The 18,876-nt window shown below is 41.7% G+C and overlaps 1 protein-coding gene across 1 annotated transcript in view; it reads right to left on the reverse strand.

Moving 5' to 3' along the window:
* Window positions 1–481: 481 nt before the first annotated feature.
* PARVA (parvin alpha) overlaps window positions 482–18,876 on the reverse strand; it is a 156,378-nt gene continuing 137,983 nt past the window's right edge. Inside the window, exons 11-13 of the mRNA XM_090264018.1 lie at window positions 16,196–16,297; window positions 15,443–15,515; window positions 482–4,894 (exon numbers count right to left, since the gene is read on the reverse strand). Of these exons, the coding sequence (XP_090120144.1) occupies window positions 4,818–4,894; window positions 15,443–15,515; window positions 16,196–16,297 (252 nt within the window). The 3' untranslated portion in view covers window positions 482–4,817. The remainder of the gene's footprint in view (window positions 4,895–15,442; window positions 15,516–16,195; window positions 16,298–18,876) is intronic.

Consider the following 18,876-nt stretch of genomic DNA (forward strand, 5'->3'; position numbering starts at 1 on the left):
TATTTTTGAGAGAGGGAAAAGGAGGGAGAGAGGGAAATAAACATCAGTGTGTGGTTGTCTCTCGCACCCTTCCAGCCGGGGACCTGGCCCACAACACAGGCATATGTCCTGACTAGGAATAGAACTGGCAAACCTTTGGTTCACAGGCTGGCACTCAATCCACTGAGCCACACTAGCCAGGGCTTGAAATTATTTTTTGTGTGTTTCCATTAGACTGAGCTATATGAGTGCCTCACTTGCCACTGGACACAGGCCCCCTGACACATGGGAGACACTCTGCATACCTGTTGACTCTATGGCTACATGAACAAACAAGTGGTTGAGTTCCACAGGGTACGCATCCTGCAAATAGGCCCCATGGTCAAACAGTATTGGGACGTACTCTATTCTGCCTCCCCTCAGAGTCCTAATCTGCGTTAGTGTAGGGAACTCTGAGACAAGCTCCAATTAGAAGACAAAAAGTAAAGAAGAAAACCCAAACTGTAGAAAGCGAGTTTAACTTTCCTTAGCCTGTTTCCCAAACTTATCTGAATGTGGCATTTTTTTCACCAAACACCTGTTAACATCCTACAGAAGGCACCTGGAGATGCATCACTGGTGGCTTCCTACCCGGGAAGCCTGAAACTCCAAAGATCAGCAAGTTCGGCATGCAGGCTGCTCATCCTGCACCAAGCACCCTCACGGTTGCCTCGTGCTCATCATGAACACACAGTTCACACATTCACATGTAGAGCAGGAGTGTGAGCAAATTTTAAAAAAATTTGGAGCTAAACTGGGTTTATATATTTCAGGAAAAAGGGAGGAAAAAAATGTAGAAACTTGGTGTTGGCAGATACAATCTTTGTAGTCATATCAGTGAGTCATTCATACATACTACGTTTCTTTTGCTGAAACCTGAATGTGCAAGCGTTGGGAAGCTGGTGTGTAGATATAGTTCCCTTAGCTGGTAAGTGAGTCTAGCAACTACTCAGCAGATATCTGCATCTCAAGGCAGTTCTCTTGTTCTCTGTATCCACAGCAACTCCTTTGAATCTTCCAAGAGACCTAAGTGAATTTAATGGGAGGAGATTGCATGTAATATTAACATTAGTAAAGATTTTAGGATGTATCCCTTTTGTATATCTAGGATGTTTTATGTAGGTAGGGCTCCTGAGGTGGGATTGTATTAAAGGCAGTGGATCTCAAATTACTTTTGGCCAGGCACTACTTAGGCAGGGCAAAACAGCCTAACCTACCAACTTTGTCTGGTTTCATTTTCCAGTGGAAAAATAAATTAGTGTTAATTTGTGGGGAGTGGATTATGTATACCTTTGCTCTAGCACTGGAGTATGGATAATTCATATTTGAACCACAATGTATACATGTCTTAGAGTCCAGTTATTGGAAAATTACAGCCCCAGGATACTGCTGATGCAAACAAGCTTCAGTATATTCTGTAGGGTTAACCAAGCAACCCACAACAAAATACATTGATAATGATAAAGCTAAGCTAACAGTATTTCATAATTAAAAAGTACCCAGAGTAGCAAATGCAAATTATAACCAACTCAGGCAACCCTGATGATGTGCTGGTAAAGAGTCCTCCCAGAGTTTGGAAATGTCAAGTCTGTGCCTATCCATGTGAAATAGGAACCTTCTGACTGAATAGAGGAGCCGTGCATGGCTGCTGGGCTTGTACCAGAATTCTGTAGGGTACTTAGTTGATTACAAATTAGTAGCCCTAGTAATAATGTACAAATGAAAAGTTAATCAAACTGCACACCACTCAATAATCCAGAGGAGGACTTAAAAAAAATTCAGTTCAGGACACATGGGAATGTCTCTGATAACATGTCCCCTGAGACCTACTCCCCACCCCCACAGGTCTCAGGCTTTGACACTGAAATCACCTTCTAGGCAGCATTACCTCCTTTGGGAAAGGCTCTCATTTCCTAGCTCAAGCAAACTAGAAATGGACGTTTGGATTTACAAAGTGCTCAGATTCTCATTCTTTAAATGTAAAAGTTTTTAATCCTCAGTGTAAAATAATCTCTAAGATATAACATTAAATGAAGAAAGCAATGTGCCTGACAGTATATATGCTACTTTTTTTTTTTTTGAAATAACAATTTTATATGTATGTTGATGCTTGTTATGGCTGGATTATTTCTGGAAGTGAATATAAGAAATGGATCAAAATAGTTGCCTCTGGGGAGAGGTACTGGCTGCTGGGGGAGAGGAGGGAAGAAAATTTAGTTTTTCTCCTAGATACTCATTCATGCTTCTTGAATTTTGCACTATTTAAGTATTAACTATTAAAAATTCCAATTAAATTTAGAAAAGGAAAAGAGTGAGCTTATAAAGACTAGATATTTGTCTTTTCTTTTTAAGTTTATTTTTATTTTTTAAATTTATTGATTTTAGAGAAAGGGAGAGAAAAATGATGATTTGTTGTTCCACTTATTTATGCATTTACTGGTTGCTCCTGACTGGAGATCTAACCTGCAACCTTGGCATATGGGACGATGCTCTAACCAACTGAGCTACCTGGTTAGGGTTATTATTTTTTTTAAGAGATGAGGGTTAAGTTTGGTTTATTTATTGTTCTGATGCCTTTTCCCCTTCAAACCATGGTTGTGTACTAAGCAGGAGAATCTAAAGGAAAACTTCTAAACGAGAAGACAGGGTGGTAAAAGCAGACCCAGGCCCTGGGATTCTGGACTGAGGCTAAGGCCTCAGTCTTGAAACACAATGTTCTGATAAATTAGACCTGTTATTAAACTTCTCAAGTGCTCTGAGGTATAGTCATACCGTATATAGGTAAAATACAAAAAGGAGTGCTCTTAATAAGGGCACTTGTTATACATTTGAAAAAAAAAAAGACAAAATGAGAGAAAATTTGCACAGGAAAGCGTGTTTAAATGTATGCATTGCTCTTATTTTATCCTGCTATAGTATTGCCCAAGGAGACAAAGCAATGGCGTATCTTGATTTGCTATCAGGAATTTAAAAGAGAGCAAACAAATATTATACTATTTAGTGTTTCCGAATGAAAAACATTTCATTAATTACATAAAATAAAACATACCCTTTTCCATAAATTGATACAAGAGTACATTGTTTTTATATCTTAAATGCTCATTATGCTGAGTAACAATTTTTTCTTAGAGCAAAATTTTCCAAGAAATATGTAGTATCTAAATTCATGGGTTCTGAATTATTATTGCAGATGGATTGTAGAGAAAGAAATGTTTAGAAGCTGGAAGGAAATGTGTTGGCCAATATGGGAGGCCTAACTCTGGGTGGTGCAGACAGATCAAAATGAATTCCTCAGACCAGAAGTGGGCTTTGTGCAATAGGCTGAAAGCAGTGACGAAGCGGCACAGACTTCTGGAGGTGGGTACACAGGCTGTGTCCATCTGGCGTATCTGGGAAGGCTCTATAGTGGGTATATATCAGTAAGAGTTATTAATTATCCCAAGGCCTTGGTCAGTTTACGAAGACCCGTGAACCCCACAAGCCCTGTCCCTCTGCCTGAGAGTATTTCCTTATTAAGCACAAATGTTTTCCCCATGCTTCTTGTCCTCCTAGTCACCCCACTTACGCCCCTTTCCTATTCACGCAGGACCAGGCAGCCTGAGACAACTAGAGCCTTGGATTTCCAAGTTGGGTTCACAGAACGAGGATACAAGTCACCACAAGCCCGCAAGTAGCCCACGCAAGGAAACCACTCAGCTTAGATCTGAATGACTTACATTTTTCCTTGCCTGAATTAGCCGGTAATTGCATGTGGGCAGACTTAGCCAGAAACGGTCTAAATGATCAATTAGAAGGCAAAAAGGAGTTCCTTTCTTTAAAGTTCAAGGGTCCCTGGTAAAGAGCCCTACTTCCCAAGCCAGGCTTGCTCACATGGACCTACGCCCAGCTGTCTGTGGTGCCGGAGTATATTGTACATTTGCCTAATGATAATGAATTGAGTACTTATTTTGCAGGAAAATATAGGGCACTTCCATTACATGCAATCAAGCAAAAACTGTAAAATGTACCACTCCATTAGTTTTAAAAAGAATCCTTCCCAAATGTCACCCTGAAACCAGAGCATGAGGTTATTACAAATCTGAAGGAATTATGAGTAATTTTCATTTGTACAAAGGAGTTGAGGGACGTGACTCCTGCCACACACACACACTATTAAGTGGGTTAAATTTGACTTGGCAATTTTAGTGTGAATCACTAATCTCTGATCTGGCCTGCGTGGTGGTGAGGTCAGTGGGCTCCTGTCTTTTTTGTGGGTGCAGGTGCACACATACACACAACTATTGGACATACAGAGAATGTGATGTAGTTGGCTAGTTATTAACAAATATGTTGTTCAAAGAGGAACAACAAATGCCAACTTCTGGCAAGTCACTGACCTCTCAGAGCCTCCTCTGTAAAAGGGGAGGATAACACCTGCTTCAGCAGGAGTCATGAGGACTAATGAGTTGAGTACATCAGAGCACTTAGTGTGGTCTCTGGCACACAGTTTTCACCCATTAAATGGTAATATTATCTTTATTTTCATCTTCTGTGGGGATCTCTTGGGCCTAAGGTGGTTTTCCCAAATCACACTGAGGGAGATCTGGACCTGGCATCACGACAGGGACAGTCTTCCTAGGCCTTGCTGGGTCAGACCCTAGGGCATGAGCGGTGTGGGTGAGCCCACTGAGTTACTGATCACTTCCTTCCTAATTCAGTTCCCACTGTCTCTGGGTTGTAGCTGGACTTGTGGGAGAGCACAGAGCAGAAGACAGGAATAAGCAGGTCGAGGTGGTTTGGAGGACAGTCCAGTCTGCCCCTCACTCCACGTTCCGGTACTTGGTAAAGAGGTTGTACAACACCCGCAGTGTGGATTTCAGGTCACAGTTGACGATGTCTACATAGAAAACAAAGAATATGGAATGTGTCAGTGGGGCTCTGTGGCCCAAAGTTGGCATCTGTTGACCTCTTCCACCCACCTTGTGTGGCCAACATGGGCCTGTGTGGGTGTCCCCCTCAGCCATAAGACACCATTCTGTGCTCCAGAAGGGCTCCCTGACCTGCTGGGAAAGAGGAGCATCCCCCACACAGTGGCCAAAGGCCAGCGGGTGTTGAAGTGTGCAGTGAGAATTCAGAAGAGGGCAACAGTGAGGAGCAGCGGTGCTAGGCGTGATATATCACTTCTCAGTAACATGAAGCAGACCCCAGATCATGCAGCCTTCACTCTGGAAACAGCATCTCTGGCGACAGGGGTGCTGCCCTGACCCTGACTTTCCCCTAGGCTCACCTGTGCCCGGGGACCCTTCACCACAGACCGAGCCATGAGTGGTGGGAAGGACAGCAGGGCCTGAGGCTACCGTGGGGAGAGGTGGTGAGTTGGGACAATGGGGAGGGCCCCCGGAGGCCACAGAAGCCCACTTGGCAGAGAGTACTCAGTAAGCATGTGTCCTCAGGGGAAAGACAGTTTGAGATTGAACAAGACAGCTGGGTTTGAGGCTGGGAGTTGGACCATATTTTCAGGAGAGTTCCGCCATGGATTCCCAAGCTTTTATATAGCCGTTTCCTCTGTTCCCTCGCTTCCTTTTACTTAGTGGTCATCCCCTCTGGCTCCCTCTAACCTGCTGCTGTCCCACCGCTGCCTTCTCCCTCACCAAGGCCCCCTATGCTCCTGTCCTGCACTCACTCCTTTGGAGGGCCTTCGTCTGAACAACCAGAGTAAGCAGAAATGAAAAAAGGAACTCAGTCTACTTTTCAGAAATGCATACTAAGATAATAAAATCATAAGAAAAGGCAAAAAGAAAAGAAAAAAAGACAAAAGCCTATAAAAGCCAGCAGAGTGGTTATCTTCAGGGAGGAAGGAGAGGATCATGTTCCAAAAAGCAGGTTGGAGAGAACTCTGGGGAGTTGGGATGACTTGCATGGTGGCTTGCTGGCTAATATTTCATTAACCTGAACATTTATATTTTATGTACCTTTCTGTAGATGTGATATTTTTTACAGTGAAAATGATTAAAAAGACATCTTAGCTGTGCAGAAGGTCAGATGAGGTAAATGATATAAGAGAAAAATAAATAAATACTTTGGGATTCAAAGGTGGGGGAGATCAGGCTGAGTTGCTGGGAAAAGAGGGGGTTGGGAATGATCTCAGCACTAGCAACACCCTTGCATAGGGACATGGATCCTTCAAGACCAGGCAGAACAGAGGCTAGTGGCTCCATCAGGCTGGGCTGTGGCTCCCACACCTTAGCCTTGGGACCCCTGCCCATGTGGTTGCCATAGCCAGGAGCATCCAGGCCCCAGGCCCTGCAATGATGAGCACCCACAGGGCTACATGCCAAGGGCCTGGGGCTGGGGAATGTCCTCAGGGCTCCTCCCCACCCTTAGACCCCCTCTTGTATGCCTCTCCTGGGCCTTTTCCCAGTGGCGGATTGACCCTCTTCCACCCCACTGGGCTTGGGCTCTGCTCCAGGTTCTCCTGCTGACAGACCAGAGGCTCCCAGGACCTACCTGAGGCCTGGCACTCAGCTTCCCTTTCTGCTCTCAGGTTGGTTCCTGCCTATGTCTGAGCCTCCGCCTGGGCCTTGCCCCGTGGCTGAGCCCTGTGCTTGCTATACCCTGGGGGCTGATTCTTGTCCTCCCTCATGCCTTGGTGTTTCTTAACTTCCGCTCAAGTCAAAGATTAGGAAATTACCGCAGGTGGAAACTGCTAGAAAGCCAGAGAGGAGGAGAAGTGAGCTCACCAAGGGAGTAAGCGTGAGTGAAGGGGAAGGTAGGGTGGAACTGGAGCCATGACAACAGGTCCCTCACTGGGCCCCTCAAAGCCTCTTGCCCTCTCCAACCCATTCTACCCAGTGCAGCTGGACTGCTCCACCTCTGGGTATGGTTCTGTTTCCACGGAACTAAAAGGTTAGGGAGGCTGGGCAGCAGAAGTCATCGGAGACGCAAACCCAATGTTTCCAGGGGATTTCAAGGGACAGTAGAGCTTTGAGTATCAAACAGCATGGCGGAAAGTGTTTTCCTGACCTTAAAACCATGTTGCCCTAAAAAAAAAAAAAAAATGCTTCCACCACAGCCAATTTGATTTTTGAAATGCCCTCAAACAATTACCCACATCGGCATGTTTAATGACATCTGTAGCATTTTCTGCCGAACCTCTCCCTTTCCAGGGAGAAGCACAACCAGAGGGAGTGCTAGGGTATACCTCTCCCGAAGTACAATTTCATAAAACACCATTTCAGTCCTCCTTTACACACTGGAAATTTTCAGCATGGGCATGATGCCCAGTGTAACAACAAATAAAACAGATGTGTTTTTCCATTCACACTGGTAAGGAAGTTTCATATTAAGCAGTTCAATAATTTTAGGCAAAATGTCATCAATATGCTGTAATATTCCTATAGATTAATTGACACTGGGAAACTATCCTGAGGGAAATAAATGCCTGAAAACTGCAGTATCAGAAGAAGCACTTCCAATCTGTAACTAGGAAGTTTTATATGAAGCAGCACAAGAAAACAGGTAGAAATGCTGGCCAGAGCTCTCCCACTCTCTCTCAGTTACCCAGAGGTAGGGGGCTCACCATCTGGCCAGAGGACACTCGGAGTCTATTCCTAATGGCATTAGAATGCTAAAGCGGCCTTGCCAGGACGTGAAACCCTAAAGGAACACCAACCTTGCTAGAGGTCCTCCCCTAACAGTGACCAGACACTTAAAACAAGGTGACAATAAATGAGAATAAGGGGTGGCTCTTGTTGGCTAAGAGCTGATAGTACTGAGGTCTGGAATGAGGCACGAAACAGGGTCCCAATCAACACCTTCACAATCCCCCTCCCTCCTCTGGGTTGACTGTTTCTCCTCCAGCTTCATGAGATGCTTTCCTGTTGTTCCGTACTGTGGGCATGCTGGCTTCCAACAAGTGGAAGACTTTCCATTATACAACCACAGTCCTGTTTTCACCCCCAACTCCAGTTCTGCTTGGTCAATGCCCAGGGGTCAACCTCAAGGTTTCCAAAGCTGGCATCCTCATGTCCCTCCAAAGCCTGTTTTCCCTCCTGGGCTCCCCAATGCTGCCAATGGTGCCCCCCATCTAAATATCTCTTCTTCACACTGCCTTCGAAATGATCTCTCTGGAACAGAGCTCTGATCATATCACTTACCTGCTCAAGCACCTTTTCTAGACTCTCACTGCCTATAGGATAAAGTCCAAAGTTTCTGCCTTGGCCTCACATCCCTTTAAGACCTAACATCAGCTTACTTCATCCTCATCAACCATTACTCAATTCATACTCTTCTATTCCAACCAAATAGGTAACTGCTTACATTCATTATTAGGTTCCAGGTGCTGTGCACCAGGCATCATCACATGTAATCCTGTAATGTTCATGTCTCTAGAAGTTCCATTCTTATAGACATGGAAAATAGGCTCAGGGTGTAAGTAGGTCAAAGTCATACAGCTGGTGGGGTAGGGACTAGACCCAGGGCTGTTATGGCCGTAGCCACATGCTCTGCTGTCTCAATAACGGAGCCGCTCTCCATTCCTCAGGAAGGATTTATGCTCCCATCATCATCCTGGCTGGGATGCCCACTCCTCTATCCTTTCTAAAAATAATTTTGAAATGTTTTTCAGTTACAGTTGACACACAATATTCTATTGGCTTTAGTTGTATAGAATAGTGGTTAGACGATTATATATTTTACCAAGTGATCCCCTGATAAGTCAAGTACCCTCCAGGCACCATACATAGTTAATTATAATATTATTGACTGCATTCCCTATGTAGCACTTTACATCCCCATCCCTGCCGTAATTACCAATTCGTACTTCTTAATCTCTTCACCTTTTTCACACAGGCCTCCACATCCCCTCCCATCTGGCAGCCGTGAGTTTGTTCTCTGTATCTATGAGTCTGTTTCTGTTTTGTTTATTTTGTTCTTTAGATTCCACATATAAGTGAAATCATATGGTATGTCTCTCTCTGACTTATTCCACTTAGTATTCATATTGTCACAATGGCAAGAATTCATTCTTTTTTTTTCTGGCCAAATAAGTAAATAAATATCTCACATCATCTTTATCCAATCATCTGTTTATGGACACTTAGGTTGCTTCCATATCTTGCCTGTTATAAATGCCACAATAAACATAGAGGTGCATATATCTTTTTGAATTAGTGTTTTGGCTATTGTATAAATACCCAGAAGTAGAATTGTGGGGTCATAAGATATTTATATTTTTAATTTTTTGAGGAACTGTCATACTGTTTTCCATAGTGGCTGCACCAGTTTGCAATCCTTCACATCCTCATCAACACTTCTTGTTTGTTGATTTATTGATGATGGCCATTCTGACTGGTGTGAGGTGATATCTCATTGTGGTTTTAGTTTCCATCTTTCTGATGATTAGTGAAGTTGAGCAACTTTTCATATGTCTGTTGCCCATCTGTATGTCCTCTTTGGAGAAATGTCTGTTTAGATCCTCTGCTCATTTTTAAATCAAATTGTGGGTTTTTTGTTTGTTTGTTTTTTAGTATTAAGTTGTATAAACTCCTTATTTGGAATGTTAACCCCTTATTGATGTATTATTGGTGAATATCTTCTCCCATTCAGTAAGTTGTCTTTTTCATTTTGTTGATGGTTTCCTCCATTGTGAAAAAACTATTTAGTTTGATGTAGTCCCATTTTTTAATTTTTTTTATTTTGTTTTCCTTGCCTGAGAACACATATCCAAAAATAATATATATTGCTAAGAGTATACTGCCTATGTTTTCCTCTAGGCGTTTTATGGTTTGGGGGGTCTTACATTTAAGTCCTTAATCTATTTGAAGTTTATTCTTGTATATGGTGTAACAAATGGTCTAATTTCTTTTTTTTCTTTCTTCTTTCTTTCCTTTCTTTCTTTCTTCCCTTCTCCTTCCTTCCTTTACTTTCTTTCTCATGTATCTGTCTAGTTTTCCCAGCACCGTTTGTTGAAGAAACTGTCTTTACCTTACTGACATAGATTAATTGACCACATAGGTGTGGGTTCATTTCTGGGCTCTCTATTCTGTTCCATTGATCTACATGTTTTTTTTTTTTTTTTGTCAGTACCATCCTGTTTTGATTACTATAGCTTTGTGGTATAGTTTAAAATCAGATAGCTTGACACTTCCAACTTGGTTCTTCTTTCTCAATATTGCTTTGACTATTTGGGGTCTTTTGTGGTTCCATATAAATTTTGGATTACTTATTTTTGTTCTGTGAAAAATATCATTGTTATTTTGGGGATTGCATTGAATCCAGAGATTGTTGTGGGTAGTATGGACATTTTAACGATATTAATTCTTCCTGTTTGTGACCATGCGATATCCTCTCATTTATTTGTATCTTCTTAACTTTCTTCAATGTCTTATGATTTTCAGAGTACAGGTCTTTTGCATCCTTGGTTAAATTTATTCTTAGGTATTTTATTCTTTTGGATGCAATTGTAAGTGGGATTGTTTTATTTCTCTTTTGGATAGTTAATTATTGGTGTATAAAAATTAAACTAATTTCTGAAAATTAATTTTCTTTTCTGTTACTTTACTGAACTCATTTGTCTAATAGTTTTATTGTGTGTGTATGGAATCTTTAGGGTTCTCTCTATATAGTATCGTGTCATCTATGAATAATTACCTTTTTACTTTTTTTCCAATTTGGATGCCTTTTATTTCTTTCTCTTTTTCAATTGCTCTGGCTAGTAATTAGAATACTGTTTTGAATAAGAGTGACAAAAGTGGACATCCTTGTCTCATTCCCAATATTAAAAAGCTTTCTGCTTTTCACCATTGAATATGATGTTAGCTGTGGATTTGTCATATATGACCTTTATTACAATGCTATGTTTCATTTATCCCCACTCAGTTGAGTTTTAATCATAAATGGATGTTGGATTTTGTCATGTGCTTTTTCTGTATCTATTGATATGATCATATAATTTTTATCCTTTTGTTTATTTTGTATCACATTAATTGATTTTCAGAATTTGAACCAAACTTGCATTCTGAGAATAAATCCCACTTGATCATTGTGTATGGTCTTTTGAATGTATTATTGAATTTGGTTTGCTAATATTTTATTAAGGATTATTGCATGTGTATTTATAAGGGATATTGGCTATAATTTTCTTTTTTTGTAATGTCTTTTTCTAGTTTTGGTATCAGGGTAATGCTGAATTTGTAAAATGAGTTTGGGAGCCTTCCCTCCTCTTAAAATTTTTGGACTACTTTGATATGAATACGTATTATTTTTTGAATGTTTGGCAAAATTCACACGTGAAGCCATCAGATCCAGATCTTTCGTTTGTTGGGAGTTTTTTGATATCTGATTCAATTTTGTTAGTTATCAGTCTGTTCAGATTTTCTATTTCTTCCCCATTTAGTCTTGGAGTGTATATGTTTCTAGGTATTTATACATTTATTCCAGGCTGTCCAATTTCTTGGCATATAATTGTTTGTAGTATTTTCTTATAATCCTTTGTATTTCTGTTGTGTCAATTGTCACTTCTTTTTCATTTCTAACTTTATTTATTCAAGCCCTCTCTCTCATTTTTCTTGATGAGTTTTGCTAAAGATTTATCCATTTTATCTTCTCAATGAACCAACTCTTGATTTCACGCATCTTTTATACTGCTTTTTTAAAAGACTCATTTCATTTATTTCCATTGTTTATTCTTCTCTTTTCTAGTTCCTTTAAGTGTAAAGAGAAATTACTTATTAGAAATTTTTCTTGTTTCTTGAGGTAGGACTGCATTGCTATGAATTTCCCTTTTAGAACTGCTTTGACTATCTCCTACAGATTTCTTTTTTTAGGTTGTTGTGTTTCCATTTTTATTTGTCTCTACGTTTCTTTTGGTTTCTTCCTTGATTTCATTGTTAACCAAGTCATTGTTTAGTATCATGTTATTTAGCCTCCACGTGTTTGTGTGTTTTTCAGTTTTCTTCTTGTAATTGATTTTAAAATTCATACCATTGTGATCAGAGAAGATGCTTGATACGACTTATTTTCTTAAATTTATTGAGACTTGGTTTATGGTCTAATGTGATCTATCCTGGGAAATGTCCCATGTACACATGAAAAAAATGTATATTGTGCTGCTTTGTGGTGAAATGTTCTAAAAAAATCAATTAAATTCACTGGACCTAATGTGTTACTTAGGCCACTCTTTCCATGTTAAGTTCTGTTTAGATGTTCTGTCCATTATTATATTACTGTTGATCTTTATGCCTATCAATATTTGCTTTATATATTTAGGTGCTCCTACATTTGGTACAGAATTGTGTACAAGAGTTATATAGTATTGTCTTGTTGGATTGATCCTTTTATCAATGCACTTCTTTGTCTTTTGTTACAGACTTAGTTTTAAAGTCTATTTTGTCTGATATAAGTACAGCTCTTTTTCCATTTCTATTGGCATAAAATATCTTTTCCATCCCTTTTACTTTCAGTCTGTGTGTGTCTTTCAATCTAGAGTGGGTTTCTTATAGGCCACATATGTATTAGTCTTGGTTTTTTGTTTTTGTTTTTGTTTTTAAATCCATTCAGCTACCCTATGTTTTTTGATTGGAACATTTTGTTCATTTACATTTAAAGTAATTACTGATAGGTATGTGCTATTGCTATTTTATTGTTTTCTGATTGTTTTTGTAGTTCATCTGTGTTTCTTATTCTCTTCTATGTTGATGATTTTCTATAGTGTTATCTTTGATTCCTTTATATTTATTTCTTGTATAACTTACAGATTTTTGGTTTGTGTTTACCATGTGCTTCACATATATAGGGTGGGGCAAAAGTATGTTTACAGTGTTTTTATGGAAAATAATACAATAATTAATACATAATAATACAAGAATATAAACCTACTTTTGCCTCACCCTATATTAAGCTATGTTTATAGCAATCTATTTTAAGAGAATGGTCATTATAATTTTTACTACAATTTTTACTCACCTTCTCCTCATTTATGTTTCTGTCATTCCTTTTTACTTTTGTGTTTGTGTGTGTCTCTTAATTTATTGTTGTAATTACACACAACCTTCCAATTTTACCTTTTACCTTTTGTACTAGCTTTATAGTTCATGATTCACTGCTTTTATTATGTTTGCTTTTGTCAGTAAGATTTTTTTTTCTTTCCTATATTTTCTTGTTTATATTTTTGATCTTCTTAAAGAAGTCCATTTAACATTCTTGTAATACTGGTTTAGAAGTGTTGAACTCTTTTAGCTTTCTTTCTTTTTTTTTTTTGTTTGGAAAACTATCTCATTTCAATTCTAAATGATAGCTTTGCTGGGTAGGCCATTCTTGTTTATATGTCTTTGCCTTTCATCACTTTGAATATTTCTTGCCATTTTTTTCAGGCTGCAAAGTTTCTGTTGAGAAATCAGCTGACAGTCTTATGGGAGTTCCCTTTTATGTAACTAACTGCTTTTCTCTTGCTGCTTTTAAGGTTTCTCTCTTTGCCTTTAACCTTTGGCATTTTAGTTAAGATGTGTCTTGGTGTGGGCGTCTTTGGGTTTATTTTATTTGTGCGTTTTGATTTGTATGTCTTTTTTTTTCACTAGATTAAGAAAGTTTTCAGTCATTTCTTCAAATAACTTTTCAATCCCTTGTTCTCTCTCTTGTCCTTCTGGTACCCCTCTGATGCAAATATTGGTATACTTGATATTGTCCCTGAGCTCCTTTACACAATCCTTATTTTTAAAAATTATTTTTCATTGTGGTACTACAGCGGGTGTTTTCTGTTGCCTTGTCTTCCAGATCACTTACTTAGTCCTCTGCTTCATCTAATCCATTGATTCCCTCTAATGTGGTCTTCATTTCTATTGTTGTAGTCTTTATTTCTGATGATTTTTTTGTTTTCTATCTTCATGTTGATGTTTCCTATTTCTTTGAAGTCATCACTGAGTTAATCTATTTTTCTCCTAAGATCATTGAGCATCTATAACCACTATTTTGAAATCTATATCCATTAGATTGCTTGTCTCCATTTTGTTTTGTTATATTTTCTAGATTTTTGTCCTGTTCAGTCATTTGGGACATGTTTCTTGTCTCCTCATTTTGGCTGACTCCCTGAATTTGTTTCTATGTATCATATTAAGTAGACCTGCCACATCTCCAGTTCTTGGCAGAGTGGCCTTATGTAGTAGGTGTCCTGTGGGGCCCAGTGGTGCAGTCTCCTTGGTTACCTAGTTGAGTGCTCCAGACAAGCTGTTGTGCTGGGGCTGACTGACAGAGCATGAGTCACTTTAGCAGGGCTCTAATGCAGTCAAAGCTGCTCTTTTGGTGTGTTGTTTGTTGTGCTGGTTAGGTGGTGCTTTCTTGGCATGGGGTCTCAGGCCCACTGGACAGTCAGTGAAGGAGGCCCTCTAGTAGAAGTTTGAGTGTAGGAATTAGCAACAGAGGCAGCAATGGGGAGTGAAAGCACACAATCCCTACTTGTTCATTTGCCTTTAAACAGCCAGGAAAATGCAAGCAAAAGGGCCCCCCCACAGTATTCTTCATGTTCTAATTTGACATAAACAGAAAATTATCTGCAACACAGCACTGACACACTGGCATGGGTAAAATGGAATGTTTCAGTCAGTAAGTTTCAGAAAATAAACATCTGTACCAAGGAGGCTACCGAAGACACATGCCTCCAACATGCACAAATGCACACACAGTTCCAAGCACCAGCACAAGAGGACTAGTGGCACATTTTCTTCCTTGTGGCTTTCTTTTTTAAAAATAATTTATTTATTTGTTTGCTTATTTATTTATTTTTTTAGAGAGAGGGGAAAGGAGAAAGAGAGGGAGAGAAACATCACTGTGTGGTTGCCTCTCACTTGCGCCCCCAACTGGGGACCTGACGTGCAACCTAGTCATGTGCCCCGACTGGGAATCGAACCAGCAACACTTGGCTCGCAGGCCGACGCTCCCTTGTGCCTTTTTTTAAAGTCTTACATTTTCAACCTAAATCTGACAAATCATCCTTGGGCAGTTTGGAGTGGGCAGAGGACAGGAAAGGCAGTTATACTCAGAGAAGAGCTGTCAACAGTGACTCTTGCAACATCCCCCAGCCTGGCCTGGGGTACTGCTCTTTGGCAGGTCAGCATGCTGTCCAGGGACAGTAGAACCTGGAAACTGGGCACAGGGCAGTTCCTGTAGCACCTCTGCTCTGGGCCATGTCAGCCTAGGTCCTTATCCCCGTGATCCCATGCATGAGATTTCAGATTTTTTCTTCCCATGGCCATGTGGTTTGCAGTTCACAAAGAATTTCCAGCACTGGGCAGCTGGGCCCTGTCACACCTTCTGCTGTGAATGGCAAAGAAGGCTTCAGCAAGTAACTCTTCCCTCTGCTATCAAACATGAGCCTTGCCCTGTGCCCCAAACACTCATATACAGGAAGAGGGTCTCACCATCTTGTCACAAACCCAGGGAAAGAGCAAAGTACCTTCTGGCCGTGGCTTTGGCTTTTCCAACCCTCCGTCTTGCATGAGCTCAAAGGCAAAGGAGACGTTTAAGACCTGGAAAGAGAGATGCAGTGCATATGTTGTTGCACACTCATTCCTGGACCCTTGTGGGTCCTGGGGCCTACCCCCAAGTGATGGAGCCAGCACTGTAGCCACAGGGATAGAGGCTGAGCTACAATGAGGCCCTAATTTGAAGGAGAAATGAGGCTACCAAAATGGGCAAGCCACGTGGAGTGTGAACTGGCCAGCACTTCTGGAGGAGTTCAGACTCCTCTTCCCATTCTACTGTGCTCTGTATTAATTGCGAGGATTTTCAATTCAGTGACATTAGTGTTCACCATAAAAGGATCAGATGATAAGACATGTTCACTGGATCGAATGCCTCTTGTCTAGCTCCCAGGCTGTGGCAGCCAATGAGAGGCATCAGAACTGGGCTGAGTGTAGGTCCTCAGGTCTGATCAGCCTTGCAACCACCTTCCCTGTCACTTCTGGGAGAGATGGGACTGGCCTGTGGCACCTGGCTGGAGCAGAGAAGGCTGTTCAGGATGCCCAGTAGTCTGCAGGTAACTCCTTTTGCATCTCAGTGCTCATTGGAATGGTCCCCACACCCAACCTCTGAAGACCCTGGGTAGACAGGAAGCCACTGCCTTTTTCCCAGATGGCCTCAGCATAGATGTAGGCAGATGAGTCAGGGCATGTGGGCTAGGACCTCCCTTTACATCACCTTCCCTTACCTTCTGTTCAAAGCTGTCCGGGGTCAGGAAGAAGCTGTGCAGGGGCACAAAGTAGCCTTCCAGGAGCCCCATGAGCAGCACCAGGTACACACCATCTGCAAACTGGAGGGAGAGAGCCAGGTGAAGGTACTGGGCCCCTGAGCCCCCCAGCCAAGCCCTATTCAGAGGACTTATCAGCTTCTGGGCCAACATGTCTGGCCTGGCTGGTCCAGCCCTGAAGCCACAAGCCTATAGCCTAGCACTTATTGAGCATCAATCATGTGCTCTGGCACGTGGACCACAGACATAGGTCCGTGTGGACTCTGCCCTCAAGGAGCTCATAGTCTAGTAGGGAGAATGATGTCGAGCAAATGCAGCAGCTGCTCTGATGGAGGAAAGCACGCTGGCTAGTATGAAAGGGACAAAGGTCACTCTCTCCCACTGAAGGCAACAGGGAAGGCTCTGGAAGAGGGGCTGCCTGAATGGAGGCCTGAGGGATGAGCTGGAATCAGATAGGGTGAGGCAGCGGGAGGTGGGCACAGGGATGTCCAAGGTCAATGGCAAGAGGCTACTAGGGTGACTTGATTTATGAACAAAAAATTTGTGTCATACAGGCCTAGACATTTCCTTTTCTGACATCTCACTTTATCATTGCTTGAGAGGCAACATAGTATAACTGTTGTACACTTGGGCTCTGGAGTTAGGCCTCCAGCTCTACTATTCACTGGCTGTGTGATCTGAGCTAGTTACTTAACTTCTCTGTGCTCATTTTTCTCATCAGTAAAATGGGGATGACAATAGTATAGTATCTACTTAATAGTTATCATGAGGATTGAAGCAGTTCATATGTATAAAGTGCCTAGAAAACTGCTTTACATGTAGGCAACATTTAATAAATATTAACTATAGCAGGTCCTTGAATAATATCATTACAGTAAAATGTTGATGAGGAAAAAAAAAAGGACTCTCAGCTGTGGCCACTGTCTGTGCGGAGTTGGCATGTTCTCCCCATGTCTGCATGGGTTTTTTTTTTCAGGTACTCTGGTTTCCTCCCACATCCCAAAGATGTTTATGTCAGGTGAATTGGCATGTCTACATTGTCCCAGTCTGAGTGAGTGCAGTGTGTGTGCGTGGCCCCAGAATGGAAGGGCGCCCTGTCCAGGGCTGGGTCCTGCTTTGTGCCCTGAGCTGCTGGGATGGGCTCTGGCCACCTGCAACCCTGAACTAGAATAAGCAGGTGGGAAAATAATTCTCTTACTTGTCTTTATTAATGTTTCTTAAGTGGATGTATAGCTCAATTTATTTCAATGTTGAATATTAGAGGAGTTTGTTTGTGGTGTTCATTTAGAACTTCGGTGATGTTTTTGTGACCAGAAATACACTATAGGAACTTAACTCGTGGTTATATCAACAAGCTTATGGGAAAATTGGTCTAGTTATATGTCATTTTGCTTAGTCACAGTTTCCAAGAACCTACTGATGACAGTTAAGTGAAGATGTACTGTATTGCTATTACTATCTGAGAAAACAACAAAGCAATCAGGACTGGCTCTTGTTGACAAAGTACAACTGTGTGCTGAAGACCATGACAAGAAGCTTAGAGCCCTGTCCCTTCAATCAAGGACAATAGAGGCTGGACAGGCTGGGAACATTGTCTGAGGGACAACAGATTCCTAAGCCAAGCAGAAGGATTCAGGTCTTCTGCGCAAGGAAGAGCAAGGTGAATGTGTGCCGAGTACTTGGGGCAGGCTTTGTGGAGGAGTCGGGCCTGTGGGATGAGGGCAACTTGGAAGGAGTAGGTGTTCCAGGTATAGAGGCCCTGAGCAAAGATAGAAAGGTTGAATGCATAGCTGGTATTCTAGATGCTGTCGAAGGAGCCCAAATGTTTGTGGGCATAAACAACAGTTGCTAGAGATTGCAGAGGCCAAAGTTCTTGGAATCATCTTAGGAAACTTAAAAAAAACAAAAACAAAACAAAAAAAGACTAGACTGAATTGCCTGGTATGTTGGCTGGGCCCAGAGCCTGAGCCCTGTTGGATAACTGGCTGGTGGGCCTGTGGCTCTGCCTTTGTTATGGGCACAATGACCCAGAGCATGAACGTGACATGGGAGCAGCCTCCTCCCTGCTTCCATCCATCAGGTGCGTAGGGCCTAAGCATGACTCATCCCAGGCCACTCCAGGGTGGACAGTGCGAGGGCAGACCCCAGCATGAGTGTCAAAATCAAGGTCCTCCCATGAAACTGATTCACTGGGCCTCATTCTGGCTGTGGCTGGAATGGGCCAAGAATAAAAAATCTAATCTGTCAGCTCAGGGGAGGCCCTTGGGTTAGGGTCAGGTTACTTACAGCTCTGAGTGCCACTGACACAGACAGCTCCCACCCTGACTGCTTTCTGATGACTTGATGGTAAAACACGCAGACAGATACCACACACAGTTGGCAGAGACTCCTTTTCAAAGCGCTCCCTGTCCATGAAAACTGAAGTAAAAGTTCCAGAGCTCATTCTCGCTCAGTTGAGAAAATATCACTTTTCCAGAGTGTTCCCTAACTCCCCCAAAAAGTATATAAACCCATTCCACAGAGTCCAGAGATACTCAGTGTTCAGGCACAGACCCGGGAATTGCTTTTAAAAACAACAGGAGATGACCACGTGCTCAAAAGAAAACCACACTTCAGAAATTCATTACAAATAAAAGCAAGCT

The sequence above is a fragment of the Furipterus horrens genome, unplaced genomic scaffold, assembly GCF_987537825.1.
Source record: "Furipterus horrens unplaced genomic scaffold, mFurHor1.1.pri manual_scaffold_2, whole genome shotgun sequence".
NCBI classification, from domain to species: Eukaryota; Metazoa; Chordata; class Mammalia; order Chiroptera; family Furipteridae; genus Furipterus; species Furipterus horrens.